We start from the raw sequence: 21,379 nt of genomic DNA on the forward strand, positions 1-21,379 counted from the left end.
TTGTTTCAATATATCCACATACTTTTCCTGCCTCATGATGTGATCTATTTTGTGAAGTGCACCAGTCCCTCCTGCAGCAAAGCACCCCCACAACATGATGCTGCCACCCCCGTGCTACACGGTTGGGATGGTGTTCTTCGGCTTGCAAGCATCTCCCTTTTTCCTCCAAACATAACAATGGTCATTATGGCTAAACAGTTATATTTTTGTTTCATCAGACCAGAGGATATTTCTCCAAAAAGTACGATCTTTGTCCCCATGTGCAGTTGCAAACCGTAGTCTGGCTTTTTTATAGCGGTTTTGGAGCAGTGACTTCTTCTTTGCTGAGCGGCCTTTCAGGGTATGTCGATATAGGACTTGTTTTACTGTGGATATAGATACTTTTGTACCTGTTTCGTCCAGCATCTTCACAATGTCATTTGCTGTTGTTCTGTGATTGATTTGCACTTTTCGCACCAAAGTACATTCATCTCTAGGAGACAGAACGCGTCTCCTTCCTGAGAGGTATGACGGCTGCGTGGTCCCATGGTGTTTATACTTGCGTACTATTGTTTGTACAGGATGAGGATGAACTAGACTTGTGGATGAACTAGACTTGTGGAGCTCTACAAAAATTGAGGTCTTGGCTGATTTCCTTTGATTTTCCCATGATGTCAAGCAAAGAAGCACTGAGTTTGAAGATGTAGACACAGTATGTCAGTCACTCAGATGGCTCTAGATAGCTAGAAGGATGAAGTAAGAAGCTATAGCTAATGTTAAACAGAGCCTACCACAGCAGGAGCAAAAAATATACAACTAAGTTCTCATAATAACTTTGCTTTACAGAGAGTAGGCTACTGAGGCAGTGGGGGGGAACCTCACTAAAACTCAAACCTTGGTTAAGACCCTGATTGTGAGTGCCACAGCACTCTTTCAAGGACAACGGACAAGAGTAGGGGGAGCAGGTACATGCTCACCATGCTGCAGTGAATATGTCTGTAGAGTGTGAACTATGTGTAGTCCAGTGGTGTAGTGGTGCCTGGAAAAGTGGTTATACTCTAATTTTGCCAAACATTTCCCAAATGGCCTGTCCGCCGTAGGGAAAGCGCCCTGTGTGAGAAATGACATGAGAAACCGTGACATGACCTAAAATTATAAATCCTACTGTCCAAGTACTGTAGGCTAATGATAGGCCTACTATTGAAAAAGATAAATAAGTCTATCAACTGAGTCAGAAATGCATTTTTTTCAGGTTTTCACTCTGAAAGTCACACTTTTTAATAGACAAACAACCACATTGGATGTTTCTAAGTCCATAACAATGGAGACTACTTTTGAGGTCTGGGAAGAATATAAGACATTTAGATTTTTCAGTGTAGTTACCCTTTACCACAAGATTGCATGCACCTACCACTGTTTTTTGGTTAGCAGTGTTTCTGTAACACAATAGATTGAGTTTTCAAAACAAATGGCCACAGGATTGATGCAAATAATCATGATATCATTCTGCCAGGTAGGCATATGCTTCTTTGTAGCCAATTGACATTTAATTGAGAAGGTTTTTGGAAAACCTTTCCCTCTACCAAAAGAAGGTTCCCACTGTGGAAAAAGTATTTGGATCAACATGGTTTCCACGTCATTTCAACAAAAAAAATGTAATGTGATGACATTGAATCAACATTGGAAAATGATTGGATTGTCACGTGTGCTCCCTCTCCGGCCTCTAGGTCACCAGGCTGCTCGTTAGGGCGCACACCTGTTCGGCGCATAATGACACTCACCTGGACTCCATCACCTTCTTGATTACCTTCCCTATATATGTCCTATATATGTTCTTCCCCAGTTGTCATTGTTCCTGTTCTGTCGGTGCGCTGTTCGTGGTTCTTGTTTTGTGCTTTAATTTATTAAATGTATTTACTTCCTGAACTTGCTTCCCGACTTTCGGTGTACATCGTTAAATGGATTTGCAAAAAGTAATCAACTTTAGGGAACTGTATGTTCTCACCCAGCTTTTAACCTAAATCCAATGACATGGTGATTTAGCAAAAAATTCACATTAGTTGACAACTCAACCAAATGTAAATCAAAACAAGACGTTGAAATTGCATCTGTATCCAGTCGGTTAGGCATATTATTAGCATTGCTATATTTTTTCTGTTCCTTAATTCCTTGAAACATGGGCATTTTACTTCATACTATGAGACATGTCTTATCTTGCTTCAAAGTAGCCTATAGACAAAATCCTACCATGGAAAAATGGAGGCAATTCTTTCATTAAGACTCCCTCATATTTGTTTTCCTGTTCTATTGCTTTTCTTTCAACTTTCTTCCATTGTCTAGCAGTCAATGGCATTATCCTAGTCATATTAGCAACCCATGATAGTTGTTTAGATCTCCCCTCTTTCTATATTCTAATGGATATTTCCTTCTCTATCAATAAAATCGCTCGCATGTGCAGTGCACATTTTTGAACACCGTTTTCCTGCAAATTGCAACATTCACTCATATGCCTACCACCTTGTGCACATTGCTGCACCTAAAATGTGAAGAAATAATAGTTTATCAACATTTTAAGCTAAACATTCTGATCTGTTCCATCAGCCTTATTAATTGATATGACGTATACCTCCACTACACTACTTTGATAAGCATTGTGGGTATTAAGTAGTAGTATATGCAATGCCCACTGAAAAGTAAGTGGGTATACAGTGTATACCTGTGTATACCCACCACTACACCACTGGTGTAGTCAGTGATTAGGGTGAATTTGTGAATTGTTATTAGGATTCCCATTAGCTAACGCCGTAACGTTAGCTAATCCTCCTGGGGTCCAACCCAATTTGATTGGCTTTATACAGACATTATAGATTTCTGTTGATGCATTCAGAGGTCTGCCTTCTTGGAAAAGGCGGGTGTGCGAATCATAAGTGTAACGAAACTGTGAGTGTGTGCATCAGTGCATGTATGTGGACATGTATGTTGTAGTTCAATTGAAGTCCTGTGTGGTTAACTGCATGTTACTGCTTTGGTTTGGTGTCTTCAGAAGAAATGTACTACTAGGTTATGAAATGATTAACTGCAGTCAACCACTAGCCAACATCTAGTATTTATGTGAAAAATACCCAGCAGTGTCTGTCTTTGGCTCGACTTGAAGCTCTCAGAGGTTCCTCTTCCTCAGAGTGGTAGGCAGTGGCGTAGGAAGACATCTTGTTTTCAGGATAATACTGTGGCAGAGAAAAAGTATAGATTTATGTCATTTCTCCTGTCAGCGATAGAGCCGTTTGTCCTCATCTAATGGAAGATAAGACACCTACCGGTGTTCATCTACATATTGTACATTTCCTTCTTGAAAAAATAAATAAATATATATATATATATATATAGTAATATATTTACAAATAGCTGTACTAAAATGTCTCTCTTTTAAATGTACAGTAGCACCACTATTTTTTTTAAATATGCTTAGCATTTGTGTTTGGTTTTAGCCAAGGTAATGTTGGTATCTTTCAGTAACAGAGTTATTTTCAAGGATGCTCTAGATGTTTTTCCAGACAGTGTTTTTATCAGATTCTTTCCACAACACTTGTGATGTGTGTTTAATTGGAACAGACTGTCCTCACATCAGTTTTGATGAGCGGTCAATAGGTGAGCTCAAGGCTTCCAATTCCAAGAAAGAGAGGAAAAAAGGGGAAGAGAAGAATGAAGACGTAATAAAATAGCACCCCACCACCAATGGTAAAAATACATAGCCATTAAGACATCCGCAAGGCCTGATCCATCAGTGTGGCAGGTAGCCTGGCGGTTAGAGCGTTGTGCCAGTAACTGAAAGGTCCCAAGTTTGAATCCCTGAGACAAGGTGAAAAATTTGCACATTAATACACACTTGTACATGTCTGAAATCTGACAAATATAAGCACCCACATGATTATTATCCATCAATACCTTGATTTAGAGACACTGCTAATTGTAACAAATGACAAGTGGAGCATTTTTTATTTGTACATTTTGACATTTCCTTATTGTTTTCTTCCACAACATCAACAACACCAACTGCCAATGAGGGGTTTTCAAATGCAGTCAAAATAGAACTGAGTCATTGGACTGAGTCACTTGATAATCATGACTCATAATCAAAGTAAATCGAGATGAGAGAAAAACAGCAGGGAATTATTAGCGACCATGTTAAAAACGGATCAGGACTGAGATGCAGAGCTGGGTTCAAATAGTATTTGCTGTCTTTCAAATACATTTCAGCATGTGATTGAGCTTGCCTGGAGTGCCATATATGCAGGGTTAGCACTTTTGTGACTATTCCATTGGTTCTATTGCACCAGGGAATGGTCAATCAAGCGCAGCTGAAGTATTTGAAAGAAAACAAATATTGTTTGGACCCTGGTCTGCTGAGGCGACGCACACTGGCCCAGCATGCTGTAGTATTGTTATATGCTTTAGTATATTCAACACTGCTAGCAGGGGCCCTGCTGTGACCAACCACACAATCAGAACACTCACAGAGAGAGGCAAGCCAAAGATATCACCTTCACACAGCACACTGCGGGCAGCTATATGGCTGTCTCTGTCTTTGTTCTACCAGCCAAGCAGTCTAACCATGGTGCCTTGGGAGATGTCATGTGTCACCTTCTTCCAGGTCTCCGTACCTGTCTCATCTGGTTCAGGACCTGTTGATGTTGCAGTCAGATCATGACCTAAAAATGCCATGTTCTATTGTTGCCCTTCAAGCTGAAGCAAACTGGTATCTCGCCCTCTAGTCAAAGGACATGACCCCTGTTAAAGCACAAAACTCTCTCTATAACTGCTCCTTGTTCCATTTGAAAACAGAGGTTTGTCCACACATCCTCAGCCCAGCCATGTACTGTAAGGACATACCCAACACAGTACAGCATTGAAATGAGTGAGTATCATGCTATTGACTGGCTGTATATAGTGATGTACTGCATGCGCACGACATGAGGGGAGTGTCCAGAGGAGGAGAACACACAGATTTACAGATGGTTAGGAAAGGTTGGCATGTCTTTGGAGAATGCCCTACCCCTATTTAGCGTAACAAAAACACACATAGGGCTGGCACAATTACCGTATAATCGTGTAACAGACGATTATGGATGAAGACTGTCATGAAAATAAAACAACCGTCATAACCGTTAAAAATATATATACTGAACAAAAATAATAACTCAACATGCAACAATTTCAAAGATTTTACTGAGTTCATATAGAAAATTAGTAATTTGATATAAATTCATTATGCCCTAATCTATGCATTTCACATGAAAGCATCTGTTGGTCACAGATACCTTGAAAAAAGAAAAGAACCAATCGGTATCTAGTGTGACCACCATTTGCCTCACGCAGCGCGACACATCTCCTTTGCATAGAGTTGATCAAGATGTTGATTGTGGCCTGTGGAATGGTGTCCCACTCCTCTTCCATGGCTGTACGAAGTTGCTTGATAATGGCGGGAACAGGAACACTCTGCCGTACACATCAATCCAGAGCCTCCTAAACATGCTCAATGGGTGACATGTCTGGTGAGTATGCAGGCAATGGAAGAACTAGGACATTTTCGGCTTCCAGGAATTGTGTACAGATCCTTGCGACATGGGGCCGTGAATTATCATGCTGAAACATGAGGTGATGGCGGCGGGTGAATGGCACGACAATGGGTATCTCTGTGCATTGAAATTGCCATTGATAAAATGCAACTGTGTTCATTGTCCGTAGCTTATGCCTGCCAATACCATAACCCACCCACCACCATGGGGCACTATGTTCACAACGTTGACATCAGCAAACTGCTCGCCAACACAACGCCATACTGGTCTGTGGTTGTGAGGGCGGTTGGGTATACTGCCAAATTCTCTAAAACGACACTGGAGGCGGATTATGGTCAAGAAATTAATATTAAATTCACTGGCAACAGCCCTGCAGTCAGCATGTCAATTGCACGCTCCCTCAAAACTTGAGACATCTGTGGCATTGTGTTGTGTGACAAAACTGCACATTTCTAGAGTGTCCTTTTATTGTTCCCAGCACAAGGTGCACCTGTATAATGATCATGCTGTTTAATCAGCCTCTTGATATGCCACACCTGTCAGGTGGATGGATTATCTTGGAAAAGGATAAATGCTCACTAACAGGGATGTAAACAACTTTGTGCACAATATTTGAGTGAAAGAAGCTTTTTGTGTAAGTGGAACATTTCTATGATATTTTATTTCAGGTCATGAAACATGGGACCAACACTTTACATGTTGCTCTGATGTACTAGAACGCATGAAAAAAAACTTTTTCAATAAAGCATTGCATCAGTGGTTGCTCCTCAGAGGAGGAAGGGGAGGACCATCCTCCTCAGTGAATTTCAAAAAATGTAAATTGTAAAACATTTAAAAAGTTATAATTTTTAGATAAAATTATCACAAAATAATAGATGAAATTATCACCAAATAACTGCCTCAACTGCACTCTGTAAGGTAGCACCGTGGTGTGGCCGGGGGACAGCTAGCTTCCATCCTCCTCTGGGTACATTGACTTCAATACAAAAAACCTAGGAGGCTCATGGTTCTCACCCCCTTCCATAGATTTACACAGTAATTATGACAACTTCCGGAGGTCGTCCTCCAGCCTATCAGATCTCTTGCAGCATGAACTGACATGTTGTCCATCCAATCAAAAGATCAGAGAATTGATCTAGTACTGAAAGTATAAGATACAGCTAGCTAGCGCTGCAGTGCATAAAATGTGGTGAGTAGTTGAATCAAAGAGGGAGACAATTGTTGAACAGTTTTGAACAGCTTGATATCTTCCAAAATGAAGGAGAAGCAAGAGAGAGATAGAAGAGAGAGATTTCATAATTTTTTTTAAACTTTCAATTTCACTTACTTAGCTAGCAAATGCCGGTAGCTAGTTTAGCCTACTGAAACACCCTGCTTAAACAGAGGGATGCTATGTTAGCTAGCTGGCTATGACTTTCCAACACAACACTGGAACTCTTCCAAGTCAAGGTAAGTTTTTGGTATTACTAATTTATTGCCACCAGGGGCCTGCGGTTGTAACTACTTACTGACTGTACACTAATGTTACTGCATGATTGTAGTGGGTTTACTAATGCTTTAGTTCTATTAGCTATGCTGACTATGATGTTACTTTAGCTAATATGGTGACAACGATGAGGGCTGTTGGTAGAGGTTTGGCTTGGAAAGTTTTTTTTGCCTGGTCACACAGCTGATTTGTTGTGCATTGAAGTCCACAAGCGAAGGGAAGAGAAGGAATACAATGTGGCTGTTATGGGAGTGAACTCTGTTTACGAGTGATCAGGGGTGTATTCGTTCCGCCGATAAAGTTAAACGTTTCTCAAACGGAACAAAACCGGGATTAACATACCTGAATTTGTCCAATAGAAACTATCCTTTGCAACAGTTGGACTAATGATTACACCCTATATCAGCTAGATGCAGGCAAGAGTGCACAAGGTGGTATTGAATGTCACTGTCCATTGTAAACTTGCTAGGTTGGAAGCAACCTTATGAAAATAGGCTAGGTTGAAGCAACCTCATGATGGGTATAGGGAAAATTAGAGTATCATGTAATAGCCTAAACCTATCGCTGTTACATTGAACTGGGTTAATGGAATATGAATGAGAGTCGTCCAATATGCGTTAATAGAAATAAGGCCATGCTCATGAAAAAATTGTCCTCCCTCGTCTTAAACTGCACTGACCACCACTGCATTGCATGTATTATCATTGCTTTTGCATGCTGGCATAGAGCAGGAGAGTAGAGACGCTTGCAGAAGTTGCAAACATACGGAACCATTCCTGGCCTAGGGTCCTTGAAAATGTTGGCCTTTTATAAACGCATTTCATGCAATTCTACATCAGCAGCATATTTTTTAATACTTTACAAATGATCAAAATTACAGGCTACATTGACAATAACCATGACTTTGTCTTGAATACATCAAAAGCCTGTGTGTGTGTGTGTGTGTGTGTGTGTGTGTGTGTGTGTGTGTGTGTGTGTGGAGACACACATATTGTACAATGTGAGGATATAATTATAGTCCTAATAAAGCTTTCCAGTTTCACTGAACTCACCCAATGACGTGGAGCTCACTCACCAGCGATTGTCGGTGTGCTTGCGTCAAAAGCCTCTCTCTCTCTCTCTCTCTCTCTCTCTCTCTCTCTCTCGTTTTACTCTCTCTTGTTTTACTTTCTTAAACAATGCTCTTCACTCAATAGGCCTATTTGGAAGTTGATAACATATTTGATATACTACACGGCAGATTAGTCTTCTCTTTTCAGCAGGTGCCATTTGCTTTCCAACCTGTGTTTTTCCACAATTGTATTTCAAAATATTGCGAAAGGCCTGTTTTGGCTGCATGCGTTTGACTGACAGATTTGCTGCACATTCCCGAATGTAGGCATGCCTTGTGATTGGGCTACACACAATCCGCAGCTAGTCAAAAAATAAAAGAAAAGCCATTGATCCTCTGTGGCTAAATTATAGGCCTAATCCTGGTGTAGTATTCTGAATTATTTAATGTCTTTCTGGACAGCAGTGATTCTATAACTTTGGCAAATTAATTTCAATTTATCAGGGGTGCTGCCTCACCTCCAGCACCCTTCCTGTGGCTATGATTCTACAAGGAAATACATGATGAAGTGAAACGCTGGAGAGATGAGTTGCAGGCTCATGTCTGTCAGAGCAAAGAGAGATCATAGAAAGTAACTTATTCTAGTTCTGTGAGCCTGAGATACAGATGCGCTTCTCTCTCTCTCATACCAGAATTGGCCACGAGTTGGTCTATAGACTACAAACCATAAACACGGGCTGGCCCAACACTAATCAATTCTTAGAATATCAGCCATGTTTTCACATTACGTTTTTTTAGGGGGCAAGAGAATTACAGAGGGAACTTTAAATAACTCTTATTGCTTTTATTAGAATTGTCTAATTGCAAACATGGGTTCTGGAACGAAACAGTCCAAAACGCGAGCACACGCACGCACACACACACACACACACACACACAGATATACAGTATGTATAGGTAAATACTCTCTGTGTGGGGGTACAGTAAGAGAGCAAGGTAAGCTCCCCATCCCTATGTGGATTCTTATGCCTGGAGTAATAGTGGAGTTGATAGCCTTGGTTCTGTCCTCTTGATGTCTGAGCTGAAGGGTTCACTGAAAAAGTATTTATCTTCTGTCTGTCAGCTGCCTGTTAGAGTTCAGGAGTGAGGCAGAGGTCACAGTCTGAGAGACAGACAGGGAAAGAGAAGGCGGAAAGAGTTCTCTGTTACAGTATACTTATTTTTTCCCTTCCTCCTCCCTCCAGAGTAGTGCCACACACTACTGTCTCATCCAGAGGGGTGATGATGTATTAAAGACTGGTGAAGATGGGGTCAGAGGAAAATGATGAAAGGTCTAAGACAATGGGGATGTTGCAGAACATCTTTATTGCAGTCACTCTGCACAGATGCTCAGATCACACAACGTCCAGGAAAGTGTTTAAACATGTCAGGAACCATGTTAATATGATATAGAAATCTTCTGAGATGTGCAGTCTCAAGTGGAACGCAACTAATATGTGGGAGTATAGGCCAAGACAGAGGCATGCTTATGTAGTTGCCCACGAGTGAATCTGCTCCATTGAGATGTGGTTAGAAACAGGCCCCATGGCAGAATACACAGAGTTCACCACCGGCATTCAATCAAATCCATGCCCCCCACTTCACCTTTTCCATAGATATTATAACTGACACTGTTAGAACAACTAGACCCCCTTAAATTATATCCCATCAATCACATGATTTAAATGTGTGAATAAAAGGAAATACAAACTTAGTGTGGTGCTGCCATCAGTTGGTTACCACATGTAATCACATGAGAAATGTACTCATTCTCTACCTGAGAACACTTCTGCAGCCGTATTCCATTGAACTCTACTGCCCTATTGCACCACCTACTGGTCCTCAGGGAAACTGCCCATTGGAATCCTCATGTGAATGTGACAAAATAATCGGAAGCATACAGTGTTGTCATGTAATTTAACAACTCATAGTTACTGGTAGTAAGGGGTCCTGTGAGTGAGAGGGTAGGAAAGAAAGTAACTTTAGCATTTTACACATTTGCTGTGAACAACACGCTAAAAACATACTCCTCAGCATTTTGGCATCTGTGTTTCCTTTCGGAGACTTCTAAAGCTCATTTCCTGCATTTCTACACAATCTAACATGACCCACAACCGTTCTAGCCATCTCTAATTTAGAACAACAAAAAGAGGGCAACAATGCCCACAGTCATCAAGCTAGGTAAGAGATCATTATTAAATATGTTTAAGTGACTAAACTAGATCAATAATCAATATTGTGTTGCAGCTGTAACCAATAGCCTAACAAATGAACAACACTTACAAATACGTAACTTTTGATTGGCTTTGTTAAGACATCCTCAATATCAAATTTCAGCCAGACTGTCCAGCCAGCCCGAGCTCCCTGCATGCCCGACCCCCACCAGTCTAGTAAATGTGTTATTTTTTACATTTATTTAACTAGGCAAGTCAGTTAAGATCAAATTCTTATTTACAATGACAGCCTACCCCACCGGCCAAACCCAACCCTAACCCAAACAATGCTGGGCCAGTTGTGCTCCACCCTATGGGACTGTCACTTGTGACACAACCTGAGAACTAACCAGGCTCTGTAGTGACACCCCTAGCACTCGGGAGGCCCAACACAAATAACTCAACTCTCTCCCCAACACAACTTCCTTCCCATATGTTTTCATGTCTCAGGGAAAGGTTTGGAAAACTAAATCTTAATAAAAACACACATACACCTACATGTTAACACACAGAAACAGTACATCCTCCATATAATTCATATCATAGGCCTAATAGTACTGTAGAGCTCTTTTGATAACTTGATAACAGTCTCCAGTATCAACATTTTCTAGCAAACAAAAACAGCGAGAATCTGTAGACATACTTCTTGCTTTGTTCAGTGTTTGCTGCACAGAGATAATAAAGTGTATCTGCAAAACTTCACCTCTGTGCTGTCACAGACTGGTCTTCCCTGACTGCCTGGCCCTGATGAGACCCCTGTCACCATCTGATCCTGCTCAGATGAGGCATGGCAAAGAATTACCTTGGTGTACATTTATACATTACATTATCCAAGAACAGAATCAATGGTTCAGTAATTGAAATGACCATTATACCCAGATCCAAGACTGTAGCCTACCCATCAACTCAAGATGGAACTTTGTATCCATTCACTGATTGGTAAAGCTAATACACTGCCAAATTCACCTGAGCTATGCGGACTGGCTTTCCCTGGCTGTCTGGCCCTGCAGGGACACCTTTCGTCATCTGATCCAGCTGAGACATGATGAGCATAGTGTTGAGTATTGACTGTGCACCATGACAGTGAAGCCTGTGGAGCTGTTTATTCCATGTCAGTGTGAAAAGTAGGGAATTACCTAGGGAAACTGACAGATCAATAACGTTACATTGCTATACTGACAATTAAAAAAAGTCTGAATATCAGCCTTCAATCATTTGCCCACTGGTTTCATCGTTTGATTCAGGTCTAGTGTGATTGATGCAAAAATAGTACCATAAGTTAGTGAACTAGCTAGACAGCTAATGTTAGCCAACTTTTGGCTAGCTCAATCTAATGGTACAATGGTACATCTTCAAATGTGACCCAATTCAGGAAACTAGGCCCATGCCTCAAGTCACGACTTCACAGGAGAGCCGTTTCAACGTGAAACTATTTTTTTTTAAATCAAAATGCGTTTTTTGGGGCAGAAATGCCTTCTCGAACATGTGCACTATCATCTAACCTTAATAACTTTTACGCCATCCGTAAACACGAATAAAGTTGCCTAGTTGGTTTAGCCAAAGAAAAAGTTGGGAACCTTCCCGCTAGCCATGATCGGCTGAGATAATGAGGGGGCTGGACATGCTGAGAGATGAGTTTCAGATTGTTCTGCAGTGTAGCATCTTGAGCTGCTCGTTATGCGTAGTTAATCCTTTCTACTGCAGTTTTTTCTAAAGATATAACATTAGCCATGGAGAATTGCAAATATGTTGCTACTGCTCTCAATAACATTGCTGCCCTGAATTTATCAGGCGCTATCGACAAAAGTCAGTGGGAAAAGGTTGTGATAGACTACATTCTGGAGGACAATCGTGCCATGCTGGCTCTCTCTGACTCTGAAAATTAATCAGACGATGAGGAAATTTCTGATTTAGGTAAAAACATTTTAATTGAAGAAGACATTGTGGAGTCTTCTGATGACGGTGATGGGGAATAAATTGATATCAACAGTGTTGTCGTCACAAAAGAAGTTGACCGAGGTTTGAAATCAGTGAAATCAACACAACGGGCCAAACAAGCTGTGCAAACTAAACCGAAATGAAACAGGACATCTTATTTTATGAAAGGAGATGCAGTCTGCAGTGAAGTTTTCATACATGTACAGTATACGGGTAAGAATCCCGCTACAGTTTCAGATATTATATGTATCTAATTTTGTCAGATATTTGTTTTCATTGCAAGTTAAGGCTTGCTGTTAGCTAGCCAGCTCGTGTTCGATGGCTGGCTTGCTAGCTAACGTTAACATTGAACCTAACTATTTTGGTTAAGTTTAGCTATGACAATAAGTTTGTATTGCAATGTTAGTGATGTTATTCCCTGTTTTACAGCTTCGATGCTCTGTGGCCTGGTGGTGTTGTCGCCAAGGAGCGTTCGGACTGTCGGGACCAGGTTTCAGCAGCTGCGCAACGCTGACATCCTTCCTCCCATAGATGGTCTGCCTGTACAAGCACCACCTGGACTGGACACAGCTAGACAAACGTATCTTTTTGAGAAGATCAGGGAGTTTTGTGATGAAGAGGCTATGGACATCACATGCCCTGCACCAAAGTCAAGGGCAGGACAGAAACAGGCTATCCGAATAGAGATTCCTTGTTCATGCGTGGTTCGGACGGACCAGTCATCAGCACTATCTGCAATGCCTCTATTCAAATGACTCTCTCCTAACACACACACATCATACGTTGCTGTTACTATTATTATTATTTTTTTCCTGCTGCTCAGTCACTTTACCCCTGGTTGTATGCCTATAACTACCTCGTCTATCACTGATATCGCTATTGATATTGTTCTTGTACATACTGTATAATATTTTATTTTGACACTATCTATTTCTGATATTGCTACTATGCAAGTAACCATTTGGCTGTACCGTTTACACCTTCTGTAGAAACCCATCCACTTAGCAAGACAATATGAAAATATTGATATATAAAATGAATATTGATATGTGTTGTCGTAACATGATTTTGGAACATACCACAACAATACCATGTGACCGTATCAAATGTCCACCACCTAAATATATGGTGCATGCATCTGTTTCGTACATGTGCACCTCACTCAGGTTTAAACTCAGGTTGCATGGACTTAACTTATGTATGGAATACTATTTGATAAGTGCATGTGTAACAGTATATAAAGTATGATACTTGTGTGAAGGCATTTGGGCAGTGGTCAAAAGTACTTAAGTGGTACTTAAAATAATTTTTACCTAAATCTTTTTTCGGGGTATCTGTACATTACTTTACTATTTATATTTTTGGAAAACTTTTACTTCACTACATTCCGAAATAAAATAATTTACTTTTTACTCCATACACTTTCCCTGACACCCAAAAGTACTCGTTACATTTTGACAGAAAATATGTCCAATTCATACACTTGTCAAGAGAACATCCGTACTGCATCTGATCTGGCAGACTCACTAAACACAAATGCTTTGTTTGTAAATGATGTCTGAATGTTGGAGTGTGCTCCTTGCTATCCGTCAATAAAAAAAAAGAGAACAAATTTGTGCCGACTGGTTTAATATAAAGAATTTGATATGATTCATACAATTGAATACTTTTTCCACCACTGGATGTGGCTGGGGGTTATAGCATTTCTTTCACATGACCTGTAGGCTACTACCACTTTTTGTCTTCATCTTTACTACACTACTCACTGTTAAGCACATGACCTCATGTGAATCCCTAAAGAGATGGGTGAGGCTGGCTTAAGAGGTTGTGAGAGAGAGGGTGTAGACAAAGGAGAGCTCTCCAGTAGGTACCAAAATATTCAAAGGCACTTTTCTCAAAAGCAGAATTACTTTCCCATTTTCCCTCAAAAATGATGTTTATGATATACCATTTTGTAACTCTGAGTCTCTACTTTTATACAATGTAAAAAAAATTAAAAAAATACAAATTTGATACATAAGACCGAATCCAGGTGGTGAGTCACAGATGTACTTCTGCTTAAACAAGACAACACAAAGGCTACAAAATATTTCCATACACAAACAGCTGTTAGATACTGCTATCTGACAGATAGCTAGTTAGAGATGAACTGGATGTGGTAGCTACTAGCTAGCTAACTAGCTGCTAGTACTGTAGTTCATTCACTTCAGTCAAGAGGGGATGAAACATTAGCTAATGTAACATGTCAGTTACACTACTATCTAGAAGTTATATTCATGTTTTGTTATAAAAATCCTGACAATATGATTTTGTAATTATTATATGAACACATTGACAGTCAAGTAAGCTCTCCATCTTAATCAGCAACCTTAAGCATTGATATATATATAGTTGGAATTCAATATCATGGTTTATTATTCTGGTAGAGCTCAGATGTTGAAACTATGCAGAGGTGTTCCTGACATGTCATTTCATTTACAGTTTTATTTGATTTACTGCCTTATTTATGTGATTGTGCCTGGGAAAGTAAGCTGCTATCAGTTGTTTATACATGTTATGGGAACAAGCTAAGGATGTCAGATGCCCTGAAGCTACCTTACCCTGACACCCTGTCGTAGTGACATGGGTGTCTGCACTACTGTAAATATGAAGGCCAGTGTGTGGCGTGTGAGTGTGTGTGTGTGTGTGTGTGTGTGTTTGTGAGCCATGTGTGTGTGTGTGCCTGAACTGAAGTGCCCTAGTTGTGGGGGTGAGTTTAGGGCGTAAGGTTGTTCCGGCTGTCTCCTTGGTGAAAATGCAGCCAGCCAGGTGACTAACACTGCTCAGGGTACACACCGGCATTGTTTCTCTAACACGTTTACCTTGTTTTCTATACCGTCTGGACGGTAGCGGTGGACGTCATGGAGGAGGAGTTGTCTGACAGAGAATCATCGCTGACGGGTTGACGTGTTCAGGTACAGAGGTAAACTCTCTGGTGAGTCACAACATAGAAGCCTGGCCTGGAAATTATGCTCTCCCTGCATGAAGTCTGAGAAAATTCTAGACTGCAGTGACCTAGTGGGCTTTTCAAGAGGTTTAGATCTCTTGCTGTAATGGCTAAGTTGTTGGACTGAAAGTTGCAGGTTTTGAGTCCCAATCGGACTACTCCAGAAATTCACTACAATAGCTTGAAACTTCAGCTTCCATTTGTAGGGATTTAGATTGAAAAGAAGATGGAGACAAATGCCTTAACTCAACAAATCTCTGTTGAACATAAACTGAATGGAGGCTGCCCTCTAGTGACCATGCCAGCACAAACAACCTATACAGACTCCTCAATCAGTGTGCCTATTACCTTAGGGCAGGGTTCCCCAGCTGACAGCCCAAATCTGGCCTGTTGGTGATTTTATTTGGTTTTCTGAGCAAAATTAATTATATATTTTAATTGTTTGCATAAAATACTGTAAAAAAAAAGCTAATTAATATTTTAGAAATCTGTTCACAGGTATTCCCATGCATAATACAGAGATATACACAGAGTATACAAAACATTAAGAACACCTGCTCTTTCCATGACATATACTGATCAGGTGAATCCAGGTGAAAGCTATGATCCCTTATTGATGTAATTTGTTAACCCCACTTCAATCAGTGTAGATGCAGGGGAGGAGACAGGTTAAAGAAGGATTGTTACGCCTTGAGACAATTGAGAAATGGATTGTGTACTGTATGTGTTCCATTCAAGAGAGTGAATGGGCAAGACAACATATATAAGTGCCTTTGAACAGGGTATGGTAGTAGGTGCCAGGTGCACCAGTTTGAGTGAAGAACTGCAACGCTGCTGGGTTTTTCACACTCAAAAGTTTCCCGTGTGTATCAAGAATGGTCCACCATCCAAAGGACATCCAGCCAACTTGACATAACTGTGGGAAGCAGTGGAGTCAACATGGGCCAGCATCCCTGTTGAACACTTTCAACACCATGCCCCAATGATTGAGGCTGTTCTGTTTTTTTATTTAACCTTTATTTAACTAGGCAAGTGAGTTAAGAACAAATTCTTATTTACAATGACGGCCTACCAGAGAACAGTGGGAGCTGCCTTGTTCAGGGGCAGCTCGGGGATTCCATCCGGGGGGGTGCAACTCAATATTAGGAAAGTGTTCCTAATGTTTGTTGTACTCAGTGTACTGTATGTCATCTTAGACAATGATATGAAACACTATTGATATATTTTATACTGTCTTATTAATCTAATTTCATGAAGATCACAAATTGGTACAGTATATATTTGGGTGAAAGTTGATCTACTGTCCACCATGAACTGCACCATAATACCCTTACATGATATTAGGTTGGGATTGAGTATTTTGCAATAGAGAGAAATGAATACATGTATGGGTGTTATGGTGCAGTACATGGTGGACAGTGGAGACACTTTCACCCAATGATATACAGGGACTTACATAGAACAGCATGTAAACAGGTAGCCAGGGTTGGCTTGGCTTTTTGCCACAGTAAGCGGGAAGACATGCCGTCACCGCATCTGTCACTCGAATGTGTCTATGATGAGATTGAACTGGTGAGTCAAAGTTTTACAGTGATTCACGTCTGTGAATGAAGGAGCACCTCTATCCACTCGACACCCTTTTAAAGACACACACACACACACACACACACACACACACACACACACACACACACACACACACACACACACACACACACTTACTTACAGGCTCTCCAATAAGTCTATTGTACAGTAGCTGTCCTCAGGCCAGTTCCTTTCAGTGGCAGACCAAGGCCCATCCTGGCAGACCTCCATGGTGTTCAAACAGTGTTCTAACACACCCCTTCACACACACACACACACACACACACACACACACACACACACACACACACACACACACACACACACACACACACACACACACACACACACTCACTATGACACACACACTCACTATCACACCCGCGGGCCAGAGCAGCCCCTCAGCCAGGGGATTTCACCGCTCTGATGACGGGACATGGGCTTCCTTCCTGAGCCTTCATAAATCTGTCTGTGGCCTCAGTCCTATAGTCTAATATTAAAGCTGTTTCCATGACATACTGTAGCAGGAGAGGGGAGTGGGAAGCTCTTGTGTGTGCAGGTGCAGGTTGGATGGTAGGATAGGGAGGGTTAGTAATAGTGGGCGGCAGGTAGCCTAGTGGTTAGAGCATTGGACCAGTAACTAAAATGTTGCTAGATCAAATCCCCGAGCTGACAAAGTAAAAATCTGTCATTCTTCCCCTGAACAAGGCAGTTAACCCACTGTTCCTAGGCCATCATTGTAAATAAGCATATGTTCTTAACTGATTTGCCTAGTTAAATAAAGTAAGTAATGTGGACCACTGTAATATTGCATAGTTGTTGTATTTGGTTAAGTTTATTTGGAAGTGTAGGCAGAACATAGGCATCACTCGTAGACATACGCACATGAACATATACAGTACATACGCACATGAACATATACAGTACATACGCACATGAACATATACAGTACATACGCACATGAACATATACAGTACATACGCACATGAACATATACAGTACATACGCACATGCACACCAAATAATTCAACAAACACATTCTTTAGTCCCAACATTCCTCAATGATTCCACACTGGGAACAGAAGAGGTGATGTTGCACCACTGGCTATTGGTCCATTATTGCCTTTTATTTTGCATGTAAAAAGAACCTTGGCTTCTCTTTTCTTAGAAATATGACAAGAATGGGCAAGCAAACCCATTCCTCAGCTAGGATAGGGACCCTTGTCAACTGAGACCCTGGAAGATAGAGGCTAAATAGTACAGACCTCAAGGCAAAAATGAACACATGCACACACTCACACACACACACACACACACACACACACACACACACACACACACACACACACACACACACACACACACGCAAGCTTTCATGTAAACTGCACAAACTCGTGAGTCATTTTTTTAAAGGTTTTATTATTACATTTTTAAAAATGAGACTACAAACTGTAGCATTCACATACATTAATACAATAATGCAATATAAAAACTACAAGAAGTTTGTTCGTTGGGTTTGTAAAGAGGATTGCTGCAATACATTCAGACTCTCAACACTTTGGACAAGTGAGGTGTGTGTTTTGAGCAATTGAACGTTTTACTCTATAAGAATAACATGAATTGGCTTGAATGGTCATGTTTAAAACATCCAGAAATGTACATTGCCATTCTATTCAGGATATGACAATCATATTTACATTGTTAGATAACACATCCAGTATCCCTGCACATTGTAAATATGGTACTGGAACTGACTGACCCTGTATATAGTGTGCTTACTTACTTTCTCATGTTCTTCTTATTTTTATTTATCTTGTGCTTTTGTTCTACCTTATGTTATTTTTAGTTTTACATTGTTATTGATTACTGCATTGTTGGTTTTAGAAAGGCATTTCACTTTGACATTAAAACTTGAAACTAATTCAGTGTCTTTAGAGAGTTGCACCGTAATACTGAATCCATTGCAACAGTGAGAGCACACGAAGCTCACTTTTTCATATTTTTCCCTGAGATCATTAGGACAGTTGGCTGGTCTATTCTCTAGACTCCAGGGGCCACTGTGGTGGATACCTAGGCTATAACTTCTCTGGTCCTAGTGTCAGAGTAGGGGCAGGCTGTGCTGGGGGCCTGCTGTCTCCTGGATGTGGCTCACCTGCCAGGGGAGGCCCAGGGCTGGAGACGACTCCATAAAGGCATCAATGTAGCCCTGGGCGCAGGAGGCCCACCCCCTAGTCTGGTACCCCAGCCCTTCGCCCACCTGGGTGTACCTAATAGGGCTTGGTGGCTGCTCCAAGGGGTTCCCTGTCCCACAGTGTCCGCGTGAGGGGTACAACTGGCCCTTGGCAGGATAGCAGGGGTAGTGTGGCGAGGGGGGGCATGAGGAGCCCAAGCTGTCAATGTAGAGGTGTGTCTCTGTTGGCAGCCTGTGAGGGTGGGTTCCCTGCTGAGGCTGGATCTGATGGGGGAGTGATGTGTGGTTACAGGAGACGTAGTTCTGGGACTCCAGGCGATGAGCAACTGTCACCCTGGGCGGGTCCAGCCGTGACGTCCCCACCGTTCCCACCGCCAATGACCTCCCAGCTGGCCTGTGGCACTCCCGGTGGGAGCAAGGCTTACTGGGGGGGTTGGAGCTGAGGAAGACAGAGAGGGCTGAGATGCGGTTGATGGCCCTCTGCAGGGTGGAAATCTTGGAGAGCCGCTTGCCGCTGAGGTCGTGGTTGAGTGCCACACGCAGAGCGTTGAAGGCCTGGTTGTAGTCCAGGATGCGTTTGCGTTCACGTACGTTGGCGGCCACACGGCGGGCCTTGGAGCGGACCGGGCGGCTACGCTTCTTGGACTGGCCCCCCTCAGTGTCATCGCTGGGAGGGCTGCTGGCCGAGCCCTCGCTGTCCTGCAAGGGGCCCACGGGGCTGTCGTCGCTCACCTCATCATTCTCTCCCTGACCTAGCATGCTCAGCTCCAGCTCCTCCTCTGAAAATTCCTCTAACCTTGCCAGACTGCTGCAGCTCATCACCACTGGCTGTTGTTGTAGTTGTTCTGTAGCCGCGGTCTACTTAGTTGTTTCTCTGTAGCCGCTGTCTGTAGCTTTGTGTAGTTCTTCTTGTGTAGAGAAGGCTATGAGGTAGATTAGATGCCTTGTACCTGGTGTGTTCCTATAGCTGCCGTCGTTATGCCAGGACCTCCTCTGCTGTAGATCCGTGGCTTGTTCCACGGGGCTACCGGTCGGGTTGGTTTTGGGTGTTGTGACCCGCGCCGTCTTTCACGGAGCTGCCGGCTGGGTTGGTGTTGGGTGCTGTGTCCCGCTGTGTCTTTCACGGGGCAGTCAGTTGGGACGTTGTTGGGTATTGTGTCCCGACAGCCCTGGTCTCCGACTCCTCTGGCGCCCTGTGATTACCTCTGCCTCTGCGGGATGGCCAATGCCTGAATTTTAAAGCCAGCCCTTCTCCTCCAGTCACATGGTACAGTCACCTATGAGGAATGGTGCGCTCTCTCTCTCTACCTGGTTTATGGGCGCCCTCAAGGCAAATGGGCTGTCACCTCCTCCTCCTCCACAGACACTCCCTCTCACCCCTTAGAGGATCTCTAAGTGTTTCAACACTTCCACAGCCTTTTTGGCAAGACAATTGACTTTTTCTTGACTTCTGCCTATTCATTATTTTTGGATCATACCGTATCTATGCCATTGATGGATTACTTCGGCTCTGAGCGGGTGCTCCAATGTATGAAGCTTGCTTCGATGTAAATCCACAATTAATTTATTTCCTCTCAAATACCTATTATTTTGCAGCCTACTAGTCACGTTGCTTCTACTGGTGCTATTTATTCTGGTGCAAATTTTTCTGATATTTATCTTAATTGGAGAGTCCCATGAATATCAGTCACTGGATGTCCGTGACAAACTGTGTTTATCAGATAGCAGCCTAATCTGCGTTGTGCTAGTTTCCCCTCGTCTTACCAATGTGGGAGAAGGAGGGAGGGAAGTAGGAAAGAGGAATTCTCTTATCTACTTTGGGTTAGAATTGTCCATACAATTAGCTCTCCAAAGTGGCAATCCCCCCTCTCTCTCCTTCTCTCTATCTGCTCTATGTTTAAGAGACATGTAATTTAGGGGGGCTCCTGTGGAACCCTATCCTCATAAATCAGGCTTGGGCAGCACCTGAGGACAGGAACACAGCACGGCCTGGACATCAAAGCAAAGGAAAATTAGGGCAGACTGGGCTGACTGGGCTGGGTTGGGGCCATCGACTCGACTTCTCTATGGTAATAATTTTGTTTGTTTGTTATTTTAGTATCTAGACAGGCCTAGTCCAAACTGGTTGGATGGAAGTTTCAGTTTGTGTTTTGTGTCAAGATGGAGTTGATCATGCGTCAAATCAGGTACAGATACAGATGACGATATTCTGAAGGATTTAGATTATATGCATCAGATGTCAATTGAACAGATTGAAAAGAGCAAATTGTAAAAGTGCTTAATTCACTTCATCAGAGAAAACAACAGGGGGCCATACTCACAAACTTTTGCTTATACCT

The 21,379-nt window shown here is 42.1% G+C and overlaps 1 protein-coding gene across 1 annotated transcript; it reads right to left on the reverse strand.

Moving 5' to 3' along the window:
* Positions 1–18,907: 18,907 nt before the first annotated feature.
* LOC139422003 (class A basic helix-loop-helix protein 9-like) lies at positions 18,908–19,859 on the reverse strand. Its single transcript, XM_071173145.1, has one exon. It carries the CDS (start codon positions 19,857–19,859, stop codon positions 18,948–18,950), a length of 912 nt encoding a protein of 303 aa, XP_071029246.1. The 3' UTR covers positions 18,908–18,947.
* Between the last annotated feature and the right edge of the window lie 1,520 nt (positions 19,860–21,379).

Source organism: Oncorhynchus clarkii, chromosome 12, assembly GCF_045791955.1.
Source record: "Oncorhynchus clarkii lewisi isolate Uvic-CL-2024 chromosome 12, UVic_Ocla_1.0, whole genome shotgun sequence".
Taxonomy (NCBI): Eukaryota; Metazoa; Chordata; class Actinopteri; order Salmoniformes; family Salmonidae; genus Oncorhynchus; species Oncorhynchus clarkii.